Source organism: Nomascus leucogenys, chromosome 4 (assembly GCF_006542625.1).
Source record: "Nomascus leucogenys isolate Asia chromosome 4, Asia_NLE_v1, whole genome shotgun sequence".
Taxonomy (NCBI): Eukaryota; Metazoa; Chordata; class Mammalia; order Primates; family Hylobatidae; genus Nomascus; species Nomascus leucogenys.
The window spans coordinates 100,840,816-100,857,627 of NC_044384.1; the positions used below are offsets into that span (position 1 = coordinate 100,840,816).

General features: G+C 36.9%; 1 protein-coding gene across 5 annotated transcripts in view; it reads right to left on the bottom strand.

Moving 5' to 3' along the window:
- The window catches only part of DOCK3 (dedicator of cytokinesis 3), a 653,304-nt gene that overhangs the window by 507,105 nt on the left and 129,387 nt on the right, over positions 1 to 16,812 (bottom strand). For all 5 annotated transcript variants that reach the window (XM_030811683.1, XM_030811684.1, XM_030811682.1 and 2 more), the window contains exon 3: positions 6,850 to 6,890. In XM_030811683.1, the coding sequence (XP_030667543.1) occupies positions 6,850 to 6,890 (41 nt within the window). The remainder of the gene's footprint in view (positions 1 to 6,849; positions 6,891 to 16,812) is intronic.

A 16,812-nucleotide genomic window follows, 5' to 3' on the forward strand; every position in this document is an offset into this window, starting at 1 on the left:
AGGAAATCAACATGGCACATGGATACATATGTAACAAACCTTCACATTGTGTACATGCACCCTAAAACTTAAAGTATAATAATAATAAAATAAAATTTAAAAAAAAGAATATTTAAGGGAAAAAAAAAAAGAGTGATACCTGCTGTCACACAACCCCACTTAAGTATATAGCCTATAAAGCAACTACACATTAGAAACTAAAAAGCAGCCAGCTAACAACTTCACGATAGGATCAAAACATCACATATCAGTATTAATGTTGAATGTAAATAGTCTAAACACTCAACCTAAAAGGCAAAGAGTAGCAAGTTGAAGAACAACAACAAAAAGACCCATCTGTCTGCCATCTTCAGGAGATCCATCTCAGATGTGACAACACCCATAGGCTCAAGGTAAAGGGCTGAAGACAGATCTACTATGCAAATAAAAAATAAAAAAGATCAGGGGTTACTATTCTTGTATCAGATAAAAGAGACTTTAAAGCAACAATAAAAAAAAGGACAAAGAAGAGCATGATATAATGATGAAGAGTTGAATTCAACAAGACTTAACTATCCTAAATACATACGCACCCAACAATGGAACACACAGATTCCTAAAATAAGCACCTCTAAACCTACAAAAAGACTTAGACAACCTCACAATAACTGTAGGGGATTTTTTTTTAATGGAGCCTCGTTCTGTCACCCAGGCTGGAGTGCAGTGGCACAATCTCCGCTCACTGCAACCTCTGCCGCTGGGTTCATGCAATTATCCTGTCTCAGCCTCCTGAGTAATTGGGACTACAGGTATGCACTACCATGCCTGGCTAATTTTTGTGTTGAACAAAATTCAACACAATGTTGAATTTTGTTGTTGGCCAGGCTAGTCTTGAACTCCTGGCCACAAATGATCTGCCCGCCTCAGCCTCCCAAAGTGCTAGAATTACAGACATAAGCCACTGCACTCGGCCATAGTGGGGGATTTCAATATCCCACTGACAGCATTAGATCACTGAGACAGAAAACTAACAAACAACATCTGGATTTAAACTCAACAGTTGACTAGTCAGACCTAACAGACATGTACAGAATACTCCACCCATCAACCACGGGATATTCTCAAATTTTTCTCATCTACAGAAGAGAATGAAATCAGAACATATTCCAAGATTGACTGCATGCTCAACCATAAAGCAAGTTTCAATAAATTCAAAAAAATGAAGTCATACAAACTATACTCTCAGGTCACAATGGAATAAAAACAGGAATGAATACCAAGAAGACTGCTCAAAACCACATAATTACATGGAAATTTAAAAACTTGCTCCTGAATGAATGTTGGGTAAACAACAAAATTAAGGCAGAAATCAAAAAATTATTTAAAATAAATGAGAACAGACACAACATACCAAAACCTCTGGTATGAAGCAAATGCAGAGTTAATAGGCAAGTTTATAATGCTAAACACCTACCTCAAAAAGTTAGAAAAAAAATTAGCAATTACACCTGAAGGAACTAGAAAAACAAGAACAAAGTAACCCCAAAGATAGCAGAAGAAAACAAATAACTAAAATCAGAGCAGAACTGAACAAAATTGAGACCCCAAAATCCACACAAAGAATCAACAAGATTGATGGACTGCTAGGTAGATTAAGAAAGAAAAAAGAGAAAAGATCCAAATATGTACAATCGGAAATGACAAAGGTGACATTATAACCAATCCCATAGAAATACGAAAGATCCTCAAACACTACTAGGAACACGTAGAAGATCTACAGCAAACTGGAAACTAGAAAATCTAGAGGAAATGGATAAATTCCTGGAAACACACAAGCTCCCAAGATTGAATCAGGAAGAAATTGAAACCCTGAACAGACCAATATCAACTTCAAAAATTGAATCAGTAATAAAAAACCTATCAACCAAAGCAAGTCCTGGACCAGACGGATTCACAGCCAAACTCTATTAGATGTACAAAGAAGAGCTGCCACCAATCTTACTGAAACTATTCCAAAACATCAAGGAAGAGGGACCATTCCTTAACTCATTCTACTAAACCAATATCACCCTAGCACCAAAATCTTTTAAGGACACAACAAAAAGAGAAAACTACAGGCCAATATCCCTGAACACAGACCAAAATCCTCAACAAAATACTAGTAACTTGAATCCAGCAGCACATCAAAAGATAATTCATCACAGATTGTTGCCCCAACACGTTTTCCCCTTTGCTGATTTTTCTTTCTGTTCTTTCACTGTAAAAATTCATAGCTGTGAGTATAACTATATGCCCCTATTCAGTACTCATTCTACTCCACAGTACCTGAAACCATTAATTACCCTTTTTTTAAAAAAATGTTCTCCTTGGCCAACTATGACCTCCATTAGTCTTTTTTTGCCAGTTCCTCTTTCTCTGTCCTCCAAAGTGTTGGCAGTTTTTACAGTCTCATTTGCAGTGCTATTCTTTAATAGTAAAAGATGATAGTGCAAAAGAATTATCATGTTCTTATGTGCTAGGCACTGCAATAAGGGCTTCATAACAACTCATTGATTCCTCATTACAATTCCATGAGATAAGTAATAACCCATTTCAAATACAGACAAAATTAGACAACAGTATAATGAATCTCCACAAATCCATCACTCAGCTTCAACAATTATCAACATTTTGCCAATCTTGACTCATCAATCTACATACATTTTACCCATTATAGTATTTTTAGAGAAAATTTCAGAAATTATCCATAAATACTTCAATATTTACCTTAAATATTCAAGGAGGTTCAATCGCTTGAAGCGCTGCCTCCCGAGTTCAAGTAATTCTCTTGACAGTAAATACCTTCAATATTTACCTTTTGTTTTTCTGATAAACCCTATTTTATAGTTATACTGTATGACAGTAATGGATCCACGTCTCTGTTGAATGATACATTCCCTGTTGCCAAAGTGTAAATTCCTTAGATTTCTTTGGCGTATGACTCTAAATATATAGGTCCAATCCACCTTTCCTGCCTTACCACCCATCACTCTCTCCTGCACTATGCCTTACCCAGCTTAAAACATTTACTATTCCATGAACATGTCTTGCAATTTTTTTGCTGTGCAAAACATTCCATAAGGCCCTGTTCCTATCTCACAGAATACTACGCATTCTGTTCACAATTATTGTATAAAAGCTGATCCTGAAATCACAAAATGGAAGTATAAACTGTACTGAATTTCATTATTCCTCTTGAGCATATATTTTATAAAAAGCAAAAAATTAAAATCAAGTATCTGTTGTCCTTTTTTCTCAATTTTATTTCTTATTCTTAATTCTTCATGTATGCTCTTAAGTATTTTTGTTTGGTTGGTTTTTTTTTTTTTTTTTTTCTTTTGAGACAGAGTCTCCCTTTGTTGTCCACGAGATCTCGGCTCACTGTAACCCCCACCTCCCGAGTTCAAGCGATTCTTCTGCCTCAGCCTCCCGAGTAGCCAGGATTACAGGAGTGCACCACCAAGTCAGGCTAATTTTTGTACTTTTAGTAGAGAGAGCATTTCTCCATGTTGGCCAGGCTGATCTCGAACTCCTGGCCTCAAGTGATCCACCTGCCTGGGTCTCCCAAAGTGCTGGGATTATAGGCAAGAGCTACTGTGCCTGGCCAGAAAGTTAATATTTTGACGGCTCTAACAAATACATAACATGGCATTTCGGCAATGGAACAGAACACTATGTCTCAAAACCTTGCTTTGGTCTCTAAAATTATAAAACTAAAGTAAGTTCTACTGTAGAAGTGTATGCAGAAAAAACAAAGTCCTCAAAAAATGAAAAGACAGTAAACTATCATTCTGAAAATCATCTAACATAAAATTTAGTTATACTTTCTGCCTGTCATGCTTCTCTTAAACTGCAAAATTTTAATATGTAGTCATAACAGAAAGGGTATTTTATAATCACCCCAGTTTTTCCTTCTAAATGTTTTACTACAAAATAATACAGGGAACAAAAAGATTAAGCTTTGCAAATTTTTAAAAACTTTTATAGGAAGAACTGTTTCATCATTTATTTATATATCTAAGTGCTGGCCAGGCACGGTGGCTCATGTCTGTAACCCCAGCACTTTGGGAGGCTGAGGCAGAAGCATCGATTGAGCTCCAGAGTTCGAGACCAGCCTGGGCAAGATAGAGATATCCCGTCTTTACAAAGAGTGGAAAAAAAAAACTAGCCGGGTGTGGTGCTATGCACCTGTAGTCCCAGCTACTCAGGAGGTTGAGGGAGGACGGTAGCCTAAGCCCAGGAGTTCGAGACTATAGTGAGTTATAATCATGCCACTGGACTCCAGCCTGGATGACAGAGTGAGACTCAATCTCATTCATTCACTCACAAATAAACAAATAAATAAATAACTATATTCACTGTCTAGTTCAGATATTATTTTATTTGAGCTATTTTGTGTTTTACTTATTAGTATAAATCATACATGACTAAAGACAAACTTTAATAAGTCATCTTTATTTTTTCCTTTAACCACTAGTATCTATGAAAAACCTATAGAAAATTTTACTTATTATGACTGAAATAAGATCACTTCTTAGCCTTTTGGCTAAGATCAAGTGTAGTAGGACCATAATATTAGCACAAATAAAGGATATACAGAAACGCATTTTTTTGTATCATTTTAAGGATGTGGTATCCCTAAATGATTATATTTTACAAACATTAAATAACTGGTTCCATAAAATATCACTGACACAGGATGAAATTAAGTTAGTAATACTGTCTTTCCACATTTGCTTAAGAATACAGATACAAGCTATTAAGAGATATATAGATACATGTTGCTAATAAATGCTGTAATAACCTAAGATTCTAGAATAGAGATATTACCAAAATATACAATCTCTGAATACCACATTAGCCCCCAAAGTAATGAAATTACAGGAGTCTGATCAGATAAAACGAGCTCTAACATTCTTTGGAGTAGTGTGAGTTAGGTTCCTCATTTTGTTCAGCTTGTCAAAACACTGCTAAGAGTAATCACAAAATAGCCTCTCCCACAGAGTCCAAAAACTTTTTTTTGTAGGAAAGAGAATTAAGAACTAAGTATGAGGTTCCAGGTACTTTTCCTTAACTCTAAAATAAAACTCTAATTACTTGCTGGATAAACCATGTGAAGCCACATGGAAACAGAGAAACCCTGAGACTAATAGAGAAGCCTGGTTATCTTGGTGGTCTAGCTGAAGACAGTCTTCCAGCCAACCCTGCCAAGATGCCAGATATATGAGTAAACTCTCTTGGACATTCCTACCAGAATGTCTTGGACACTGACTCCATAGCTGACTGTTGACACAGGTAACCTCACACATGCCAGAATAACTAGCTACCCTGCTGACCCAGTCAAGCCACAAAAGCGTAAGAGATAAAATGTTTATTAGTTTAATCCACTAAATTTTGGCGTACTTCATTGTGTAGGAAGATATAATCAAAACAGTTATGTTTAATATTTTAAGGGTACCATCATTCCTGTCTCAATAATGTTTTCAAGCTACAAACTGCATCAATTTCATACTTTAACCACAAACATACAATAATTTTAATAAGCACAGTCCACGCGCTGATCCTCAAACACTAGTATCGGAAATAAGATAGTGGGAGGTGGCCAAGACCACAAATGTTACTAAAATAAATAAATAGCACGCAATATCACAAATTACAACTATTCATTTATAAGATTCCTCATTTATTCCAGTTGTAACTTTTCAACAATTTTAAATCAAAATTTAAAAAATAAACCACAAGTAGAAACTATTCCCACATAAGCATTCATGAATGTACTTCAAAATTAGAAATATAAGAAAAATTACCTATAAGCAGTGGTTCTCAACCAGGGGTCATTTTGTCCCCAAGACAAATTCAGCAATGTCTGAAGTCCTCTTTTGTTGTCACACTAAGGGACAGAGGGTTTCTGGCATCTAGTAGGTAGAAGCCATATACTCTGCTAAACATCTCACATTGCACAAGACTGTCTCCCACAATAAAGAATTATCTGGCCCAAAATGCCAACAGTGCCAAGAGTGAGAAACCACAGCTAGTAGGCATTAAAATGTAAAGATACTGTCTCCCTTATAATCATTACCTTAAAACTAATAAAACTGAATGATTCTACTGGCAAAACTGATTATTAGAACTCTAAACAATTTTCTTTTTGAATGAAAAAATGATAATTTTGGTATTTTTCTATACAAACAAAAGCATACTGCATCAAATATTAAGCTACAGAAACATACAAGAAAAGCTGATAATATTAATTACATGAAAAAATATGCAGAAAGAAGTGTTTGCAAATACATTGGGAAAGATTATTTCTAACTGTATTATAACTGCTAATTAAACTATGTTTCATTAATATTAATTGTAATAAACATAAAATCTAGTATATAAAATTAGTATTCTATTCTAATAACTTGTTTAAATTAATATTTCAATAAATTATGATTAGAGAAATATCTAATTGGATTATTTGAAAATATTTTCCATTGTGCATTTTAGAAACAATTCATCTAATTATATGGTTCCACAGGACTAGGCCTGTGAATAAGTCAATTTACTTTTTGTCAAATACCTTAAAGAAAAAATATTTAAAAGCCTGAATAGGCTTTTTCAAGATAAGCTTTGTAGCTATGACCATATTTGCATTTCCTGTCCTTTTAGAAGAAACACTTTAATATGCTGAGACAGAGAAGAGTTTGCTGCAGTTTTGTAAAGGAAAGAATCATTGTGGCAACTGTAAAATATTAAAAGATGAACTACTAAGAGTTGTTATATCAAACAAACATACAAGGTAGTTCCTTCCTACATTAGAAAAGGTAACAATAAAATTTTCATTACCTTCACATTTGGCTTCTTTGTTGAAACTCCTCTGTACCAACCTAAAACAAAGCATAAGAGGATATTAAAATCACAATGTCATGTTCAATAAGAGACACAATAGCATTTTTTGAAAAAAATAGATAAATGCACATCTTTCCTTAAAACACCCACTGTGGCTTTATTAGGATCTAGAGTTGTCACAGCAGCTTACTCCAAAAGGAACAGTCATATGGTGAATAAAACATTTCTAATTTTCATTACAAGGCACAAAGCCCTTTCAACTGAGTAAAATGCAATTAGAAAAGACTTCAGAGGACATATAATTCAACGGCACAAAAATTCCTACATGAAGGTGTTGGGGCAGAGAAATGCTAAAATTGTATCACTTTTTTCATGGCGGATAGGGAGTACAGCCCAGACTTTCTGTTTCGAAGTCTCATTCAATTTCGCATGCAGTATACTACCTTACTCTCATTTCTTTGCCTTCTAGCTGCTAAAGTCAACATCCTTGCTAGTGCAGATCACCTTCTTGATTTATTTCCTTTAGCATTCACATTCAGCAATACTAATAAAAGTTTCAATTACACAACAAAAAACAATTTTCAGAGAAAGAAAATTTTACTGCCAACTTTTCTCAATTTCAATATATTATTTTCAGAGCTTTGCTATAATTTCTTTATTTGGGTTTAAAAGGAAGCAGCTCCAATGGGTAGGAGAGGAAGCCAAGAGTTGTATTTAAAGAAGGAAGATAAAGAGATTGCTGATGATATGATAGCTAAATTAATTGAGAGGTTATCGTTGAGAGTTTGCCCTACATATTAACTTTTAAAATAACAAAGCTATGAAAAAAAAGAATCAACTTTTTTCACCTGAAAATATAACAACAAAAGAGATGAGCCTTGCTCCTATTTAGAACAATAGCTGAAAAAATAAATTTCATTAACTCATTTTATATCTTGAGTCTCATTTCTCCACTTATTTTTGAAAAATGGTGATAACTTACCAATGTGACACTTTACAGTATTTTAAGAAACATAACAGAAAATGACATCATGAGGTATGGCAGAGTAAGTCTCTTCAAAGAGCCTCTCCTCCATAAAAGCAATGAGAACACTATGAAGCTAAAGTAATCAAGACAGTATGATATTGGTGAAAGATCAGGCAAACAGAGAACTGAATAGAGAATCCAGAAATAGATCCACATAAATACAATCAACTGATCTTTGACAAGGAAGCAAAAGCAATAAAATGGAAAAAAAAGAGTTTTCAACAAATGGTACTGGAACGACTGGACATCTATATGCAAAAAAAAGAATCTACACATAGATCTTACTCTAGTCACAAAAATAAACTCAAAATGGATCACAGACCTTAACATAAACTGCAAAACTATAAAACTCCAACAACACAGGAGAAAATCTAAGTAACCTCGAGTACAGCAATGACTTTTTAACTACAACACCAAAAGCATGATCCATGAAACAAATAACTGATACACAGAGCTTCACTGAAATTAAAAACTCCTCTGTGAAAGGCATTGTTAAGAGAATAAAATGACAAGCCACAAACTGGGAGAAAATACTCACAAAAGACATATCTGATAAAGGAATGTTATCCAAAATATACAAAGAACTCTTAAAATTCAATAAGAAAATAAACAGCCCGGCCAGGCGCAGTGGCTCACACCTGCAATCCCAGCACTTTGGGAGGCTGAGGTGGGCGGATCATGAGGTCAGGAGTTTGAGACCAGCCTGACCAATGTGGTGAAACCCCATCTCTACTAAAAATACAAAAATTAGCCAGGCATGGTGGCACACACCTGTAATCCCAGCTACTCAGGAGGTTGAGGCAGGAGAACCGCTTGAACCCAGGAGGCAGAGGTTGCAGTGAGCTGAGATGGTGCCACTGCACTCCAGCCTGGGCAACAGAGTGAGACTCCATCTCAAAAAAAAGAAGAGGAGAGGGGAGGGGAGGGGGAGGGGGAGGGGAGAGGAGGGGAGGAAACAGCCCAATTAAAAAATAAGCAAAACATCTAAACAGACACTTCACCAAAGAAGATACAGAGATGACAAATAAGAATATGAGAAGCTGCTCAACATCATTATGTGATTAAGCAATTGCAAATTAAAACAACAATGAGATACTACTGCATGCCTTATCACAGTGGCCAAAATCCAGAACACTGTACCGAACCAAATGCTGATGAAGATGTAAAGCAAAGGGAACTCTCATTCACTGTTGATGGAAACCCAAAATGGTACAAAGGCACTCTGGAAGACAGTTTGGCAGTTTGTTTTTTTTTTTTTTTTTTTTTTTTTTTTGAGACAGAGTCTCGCTGTCGCCCAGGCTGGAGTGCAGTGGCACGATCTCGGCTCACTGCAGGCTCCGCCCCCCGGGGTTCACGCCATTCTCCTGCCTCAGCCTCCCGAGTAGCTGGGACTACAGGCACTGGCCACCTCGCCCGGCTAATTTTTTGTATTTTTAGTAGAGACGGGGTTTCACTGTGTAAGCCAGGATGGTCTCGATCTCCCGACCTCAGGATCCGCCCGCCTCAGCCTCCCAAAGTGCTGGGATTACAGGCGTGAGCCACCGTGCCCGGCCCAGTTTGGCAGTTTCTAACAAAACTAAACATATTGTTACCACATGATTGAGCAATCCATTCCTTATATTTACCCAAATGAGTTGAAAACCTACATCCACACACAAAAAAAACCTACAAATTGATGTTTAGAGCAGTTTTATACTTTCTGCCAAAACTCAAAAGCATCTAAGATGTCATTCTTCAGCAGATGAGTGAATAAAACTGTGGCACATCCATTCAATGGAATGTTATTCAGAGACAAAAAGAAATGAGCTAACAAGCCATGAGAAGACACTGAAGGAATCTTCAATGCATACTGTGGATACATTTAACACCATATAATGATAATGCAAATGTGACACCATGCTCTCTTGTAGTCAACCCTCCTCCCTAACTTCTATCCCCCAGCCCTGACAATCACTAATCTAAGTAGTTTCAAAACCACATTATCATCTCTAAGGGATGCCACCATTATAAGGTGTACATGAGAATTCTGCTCAGTGAACTTCAGCCATCACCTTTTCTTAAAACTGCAACTCTGCTACAAGCTTTGCCAAATGTATCCATTCCATGACTAAGAAGAATTGAAGACAGTAAGGAAAAGAGAAAGGGAAGAACAACTCATTATTTCTGTTTCTTACATATGAACCAAAAAAGTTCATAAGCTCTCAAAGAAACAACTAAAATATCTCCCAAATCATTATGAATCAACAGGAAATATATGCTTTTAATGAACCACAATGAAGTATTTTCCAAATGTCAATTTACCTACTGTCCAAGAACTCTGGAAAATCTACCTCTGCAATTATATTCTCCCCTTTCATTTTCATCATTAATATCTTGACTTTCCAAAATTTCAGAATACTAGCAAAGAAAGTGAAACTCCCCTTGATGTTCAGATTGTCTGAGTGTTCAGCAATTTCAATGTCATCATATGCATTTAACTGAAGAACACATCAGAGTCTCATTTGGCGAGTAAAACATCTGCTGGTTTGATTACTACTAGGAACTTAAGGTTAAGGCAAAGTTTTATACTCTAACATTTTCAGATATAAATTTTTATAGAAAATTAAAGAAAGGAAGGCATTCTTACAACACTCAAGTTTATAAAGACTTATGTCTAACTTAAGTCAGAAAAATATAACTGAATTCTATAAAATGCTAAACAAGTATTGCCTCCAAAAGTTCTCTATTGGTCTTCTATCCCTTCTACCTATAAATACCAGCTCTTCCCTTCCTCAGTAACTTGCTGCAACTCTCTAACTTCTAAGCTAGGGACATGTTACTCACGGCATGATTGCAAGAAACACAGACTTTTTCCACTTTACCCAAATGAACGGAAATGAAAGAATTATTGGAAATGGTTTGGGTACTAACTTCAAATTCCAAAAGAAAAGTTTAACTTTTCGAGCCTTAGTTACTCCTCTGCTCTAAGCTCTCCAAAAGCATCCCAGATCAAAATAAAATCCAAAGTCTTTATTAGAGCCTCTGCTGATCTCAACTTCCACCACTCTCTCTGCTTCTCCCCATCCCATCCAACCACTGCAGCCATAATAGTCTCTCTGCAATTCCTTCAACTTACTAAGCAGGCTCTCGCCTCAGCACCTTTATACCTATTGCACCATATTTCTGGACTGTTCTTCCCCTCCCCAAACCCCTTCCACTCAGAGTATCTCAGGATTGCTTCCTCATTTCCATCTGTTCTCTGCCCAAATGTTATCTTCTCAGAAAGGCCATCTCCAATCATCCTATATAAATACACAGAAGAGAGAAGTTTCCCCGCACCCACTTCCCCACTAATATGGCCTGGCTCTCTGTCCCCATCCAAACCTCACCTTGAATTGTAATCTCAGTTCTAATCCCCACATGCTGGCGGAGGGACCCGGTGGGAGGTAACTGAATCTGGGGGCGGTCACCCCCATGCTGTTCTCATGATAGTGAGTTCCCACAAGATCTGAAGGTTTTATAAGGAGCCTTCTCCCCTTTGTTCAGCACTTCTCTCATCTGCCGCCATGTGAAGAAGGACGTGTTTGCTTCCCCTTCCACCATGACTGTAAGTTTCCTGAGGCCTCCCCAGTCATGCAGAACTGTGAGTCAATTAAATCTCTTTTCTTTATAAATTACCCAGTCTTGGGTATTTCTTCATAGCAGCATGTGAACAGACTAATACACTAAATTGGTACTGCGGAGTGTAGGGTGCTGCTATAAGGATACCCAAAAACGTGGAAGCAACTTTGGAACTGGATAACAGGCAGAGGCTGGAACAGTTTGGAGGGCTCAGAAGAAGACAGGAAAATGTGGAAAAGTCTGGAACTTCCTAGAGACTGAGGGCTCAGAAGACAGAAAGATGTGGGAAAGTTTGGAACCTCCTAGAAACTTGTTAAATGATTTTGACCAAAATGCTGATAGTGATATTGACAATGAAGTCCAGGCTGAGGTGGTCTCAGATGGAGAAGGGGAACTTGTTGGGAATTGGAATAAAGGTGACTCTTGCTATAGTTTAGCAAAGAGACTGGTGATATTTTGCCCCTGCCCTAGAGATCTGTGAAACTTTGAACTTGAAAGAGATGATTTAGGGTACCTGGTGGAAGATATTTCTAAAGAGCAAAGCATTTTCAAGAGGTGACTTAGCATAAAAGTTTGGAAAATCTGCAGCCTGACGATGTGGTAGAAAACAAAAACCCATTTTCTGGGGAGAAATTCAAGCCTGCTGCAGAAATTTGCATAAGTAATGAGGAGCCAAATGTTAATCACCAAGACAATGAGGAAAGTGTCTCTGGGGCATATCAGAGATCTTCGTGGCAGCCCCTCTCATCACAGGCCCAGAGGCCTAGGAGGGAAAAATGGTTTCCTGGGCAAGGTCCAGGGCCCCACTGCTGTGTGCAGCCTGAGGACTTGGTGCCCTGCGTCCCAGCTGCTTCAGCTCCAGCCATGGCTAAAGGTACACTTCAGGCCATTGCTTCAGAGGGTGAAAGGTACAGCTCAGGCTGCTGCTTCAGAGGGTGGAAGCCCCATGCCTTGGCAGCTTCTACATGGTATTGGCCCTACACAGAAGACAAGAATTGAGGTTTAGGAACCTCCACCTAGATTTCAGAGGACGTATGAAAATGCCTGGGTGTCCAGGCACAAGTCTGCTGCAGGGGCAGAGCCCTCATGGAGAACCTCTGCTAGGGCAGTGCAGAAGGGAAAGGTGGGGTAAGAGCCCCCACATGGAGTCCCCCCCTGGGGCACTGCCTAGTGGAGCTGTTAGAAGACAGCCACCATCCTCCAGAATGGGATCCCCAGGAATTAGAAGTGATAGATCCCTCTCAAAATATAAGGCTCTGTTCTGTTTTGCATTGTTTTATCTGATGTTTTTTACTTTTGGGTGTATCAGAAATTCACATTATGAGAGAATTTTGGTGTGTCATAAACAAAATATACTTTGGTAGGAAATACATTTTTAGCAATGGCTATTCGCAGTTATGGGGGGATACTTGGCTCTTTGCATGTTTGGATAAGAGAAGCAAGCTCTTGGCCACCTGGAAGGAATGAAGATATTCCTCTCCCACCACTGCGAGATAAGATCTCATGGGGTTGGGCTAATCACAGAATGAGCTGATTGGCTTTGGGTTGCTTTGCAATGAAATGCACAGTAAAATCATTGCACTGTCTTGTTCCATAATGTTTCTCTTTTAAGGATCCAGAATCTGCTACAAAAATGGAACCCTTAATTTGGGATTTTGTTAATCTGTTTTGCCTTCCAGTTGTGCCTGCTTATTAGGCCCTAAAAATGGCATACTTTAAAGACAAACCTAAAAACTGGCGAATAAAAAATCTTACAAGTACTGGATCTTCTTCTATCTGTGTATTTATATGTGTTCTATGTGTGATATGAGGCTTTAATAGAGGCTGCCCTAAGGAATTTTGTCATCCATGAACAATTGTTGTCTTGTTCTGATCCTCTTCAAAAGATGGTTTATAGTCAGCTATATAACTTTAACAGGTGCTCTTGAATGGAAGTTTCTGATAAGTTTGAAGATTGTGATTTTAATTAATTGGTTTAAAGGTCATAAGCACTTATATCAAATATTTTGTCAGAAAAGTAAAAAGTGCAATGCCTTTTAGTTCATGTGACTTAAGTAATCTTTGGGAAATAAAAAGTTTTGCATGCAAGGTGTGTAAAGAAAGTGACAGGTGATTTGGTAAAAGATTATAAAAAGGCATGTGAATGTGAGGTGGTTTTCCCTAGATTAAAGGGTTAAATAATTGTTTTAAGTTAGATAAGATATAGTTGAAGGTTTGTGCAAGTTGTGAAACATTTGTGAAAAATTAATCTTGTAAAAAAAGTCTGTGTGTGAACAATGGAATAAAAGTACAACAGGGTTTTCTCAGAGCACTAATCTGCCTTCTGTAACAAAAATTTTAAACGGTTATGAAAAAGGTTTATGAGAATCTACCTTATGGTCAAAGTGATTAAGATTGAATATAATTGTCTATAAGGTTTTAAGAATTGGGTGTGACATTAATAGTGCACTAATGCAATAGTGAAATGTGGCTTTCTGTCTTGAAATAGATTTTCATGTTACATTTAAAAAAAGAAGGATTTTTGTTTGCCCCTTTTGAATCACTACAGGAAAAAGAAGGGAAAGAAAAAAGACACTTTGGAAAGCTAAGTCTTCCCTCTTAGTTTTTGCCTTTTTTAAATGTTTGAGTTACCATTTTGGCTAAATGAATGACTTATAGTGACATGGAACTCTATTTTCTAATATGAAGAGTCTAAAAACTTTGATATTTGACAAACTTTCCAAAATCAAATTATAAAGTATGACTTTCTCTGACTTAATTAATATTTTAGCTATTAGGTCACCTAAAGTCCAAAAATGACATATTCGGCTTATTTGGTATATACAAATCATACAGGAAGCACTGTCAAATATGAAATGGTGTTTGGCTTTCTTTGGGCTGCATTTGTTTAAATGTTATTGGTATGTGTTCCAAAATTATGAAAAACTCCTATAATTCTGATATGATTTAGTGTGTTATTAATAATTATAAATTGTTATGTAAAATTGTTGTATGCCACAGAAGTAACTAAAATTCCTAGTCAATTGTGGCTTTAATAGGGGCTTCCCTAAACAATTTTGTCATCCACAAACAATTGTTTTCTTGTTTAGATCCTCTTCAAAAACAATTGTTTTCTTGTTTTGATCCCTTGAAAAAACCTCTTCAAGGTTTAAAATCAGCTATAGAACTTTGACAGGTGCTCTTGAATGCAGGTTTCTGGTAAGTTTGGAGATTGTGACATCAGAATGTAGGAAAAACTTTTAGGACTCTCCTGGAGAGCTGAAATATTCATGAATATCAAGCAGAAGAGGAGTTAACTGCATGGATTAAACTAATAAAAGTTCAAAGTAATCTTTCTGACTTTGCTTAAAATGTTGCTGATCCTTTGTTTTGTTTTACAGAGTCAAGAAAACTTTTCTTTTGAGCTACTTACAGCTTTTAACAATTAAGTGAAATATACTCCTGTGAAAAAAATTTGGAGCATATTTGTTTCTCTCTACCTGATTTCTCCAGAATTTGGAAACTATTTGTGAGTATTCTTAATTAATGGCAATATAGTTATTTGCATAAGTGCAGTAAGAATGTTTTCTTTTGCAACAGGACACAATTGGAGAAACTGGTTATTTTACCAAGGTTTTGACTGGGATGGTGTGCTTTCCTTTAAGGAATCAAACTTGGTGTGCTTTCCTTTAAGGAATCAAACTTGATGTGTAGAGCAATGAAAGCCTCATGGGAAAACTGACCTCATACCTTGTCTACACTGTCCCTGTACAAGATTCCTGACCTGTGGTAAGTAAAGAATGTCAATTTCTGAAAGGCCCAGGAGCCTCAAATAGTCTTGAAACCTCAAGAGGAGATGAGTTTACCCAATTCATAGGTATTTGAAGGTACAAACCCATGGCTGGGCTTGTCTTTAAAAAAAAAAAGTTTTATCTGAGATTCGTTATGGAACACAGTTCCATCAAAGCCTATTTAAAAAGCCTATGGGAAAAATAATTATTCTTGCTGCACTTTAAACAAATAATCAGGCCAAGTATAAGAGTAAGGTTTAGTTTTGCAAACAAATTGGTCCTACTATGATTTGTCTTTAGTAAAAACAGAAGACTAAAGAGAAAAAAATATGTTTCAAGAACTATGGTATGCCTGTTATTAGATTCTAGTCTCATCAGTTGTTTCAAAGTTTTATCTGCATTTTAGATTAACCCTGCCTATCCTGTGAACCAACCAGTGATCTCTGACTGCTGCTCAGAAGAAACAGAGGGATGAGTAATGCAAAACTCTGGATCAATATTCTAATTCTGGGCACATATTGGGATCGGCTAGCAACCCCATATCAGCTTGATTCCAACAATTGCCCAGTTCATGAAAAGCTTTCTTATTTAGTTTACCTGGAATAATTTTACTTACTTTGCTTTACTGTGGTGGAATATATTGCCGTTATACTCCTTGTACAGGAATGCAGGATAAGCTTACTGAATGTTTTCTTAAATTGAAGACTTATTAATCTTCCAGATATCACCTTTGTTCAAACTCAGAGCTATGAATGGCCCTCGACAAACCAATGCTTTCTGACTGAGCTCCTCTCTAACCTGAATACAAGAGACCCTGATAGTTAGGCAGGAATATCACTACCCCTATTCAGCCTGAAGAAGTTTCAGAAGATGGATCTTCACCCTTCTACTAACCTCAGGATTAAGAGTTCCCTTGTAAAAGGGAGAAGAAAAATATGTCAGAGGCATTTGAATAAAAGCAACTCCATCTTGAATAGGGGCTAGGTAAAATAAGGCTGAGACCTACTGGGCTGCATTCCCAGTAGTTTAGGAATTCTAAGTCACAGGATGAGACAGGAAGTCAGCACAAGATACAGGTCACAAAGACCTTGCTAATAAAACAGGTTGCACTTTTCTTGTAAATTTGTTTAAGTTCCTTGTAGATTCTGGATATTAGACCTTTGTCAGATGAATAGATTGCAAAAATTTTCTCCCATTCTGCAGGCTGCCTGTTCACTCTGATGATAGTTTCTTTTGCTGCACAGAAGGTCTTTAGTTTAATTAGATCCCATTTGTCAATTCTGGCTTTTGTTGCCATTGCTTTTGGTGTTTTAGTCATGAAGTCTTTGCCCATGTCTATGTCCTGAATGGTACTACCTAGCTTTTCTTTTAGGATTTTTATGGTTTTAGGTCTTATATTTAAGTCTTTAATCCGTCTTGAGCTAATTTTTGTATAAGGTGTAAAGAAGGGGTCCAGTTTCTATTTCCTGCATATGGCTAGCCAGTTTTCCCAACACCATTTATTAAATAGGGAATCCTTTCCCCATTACTTGTTTTTGTCAGGTTTGTTGAAACAACCTCATC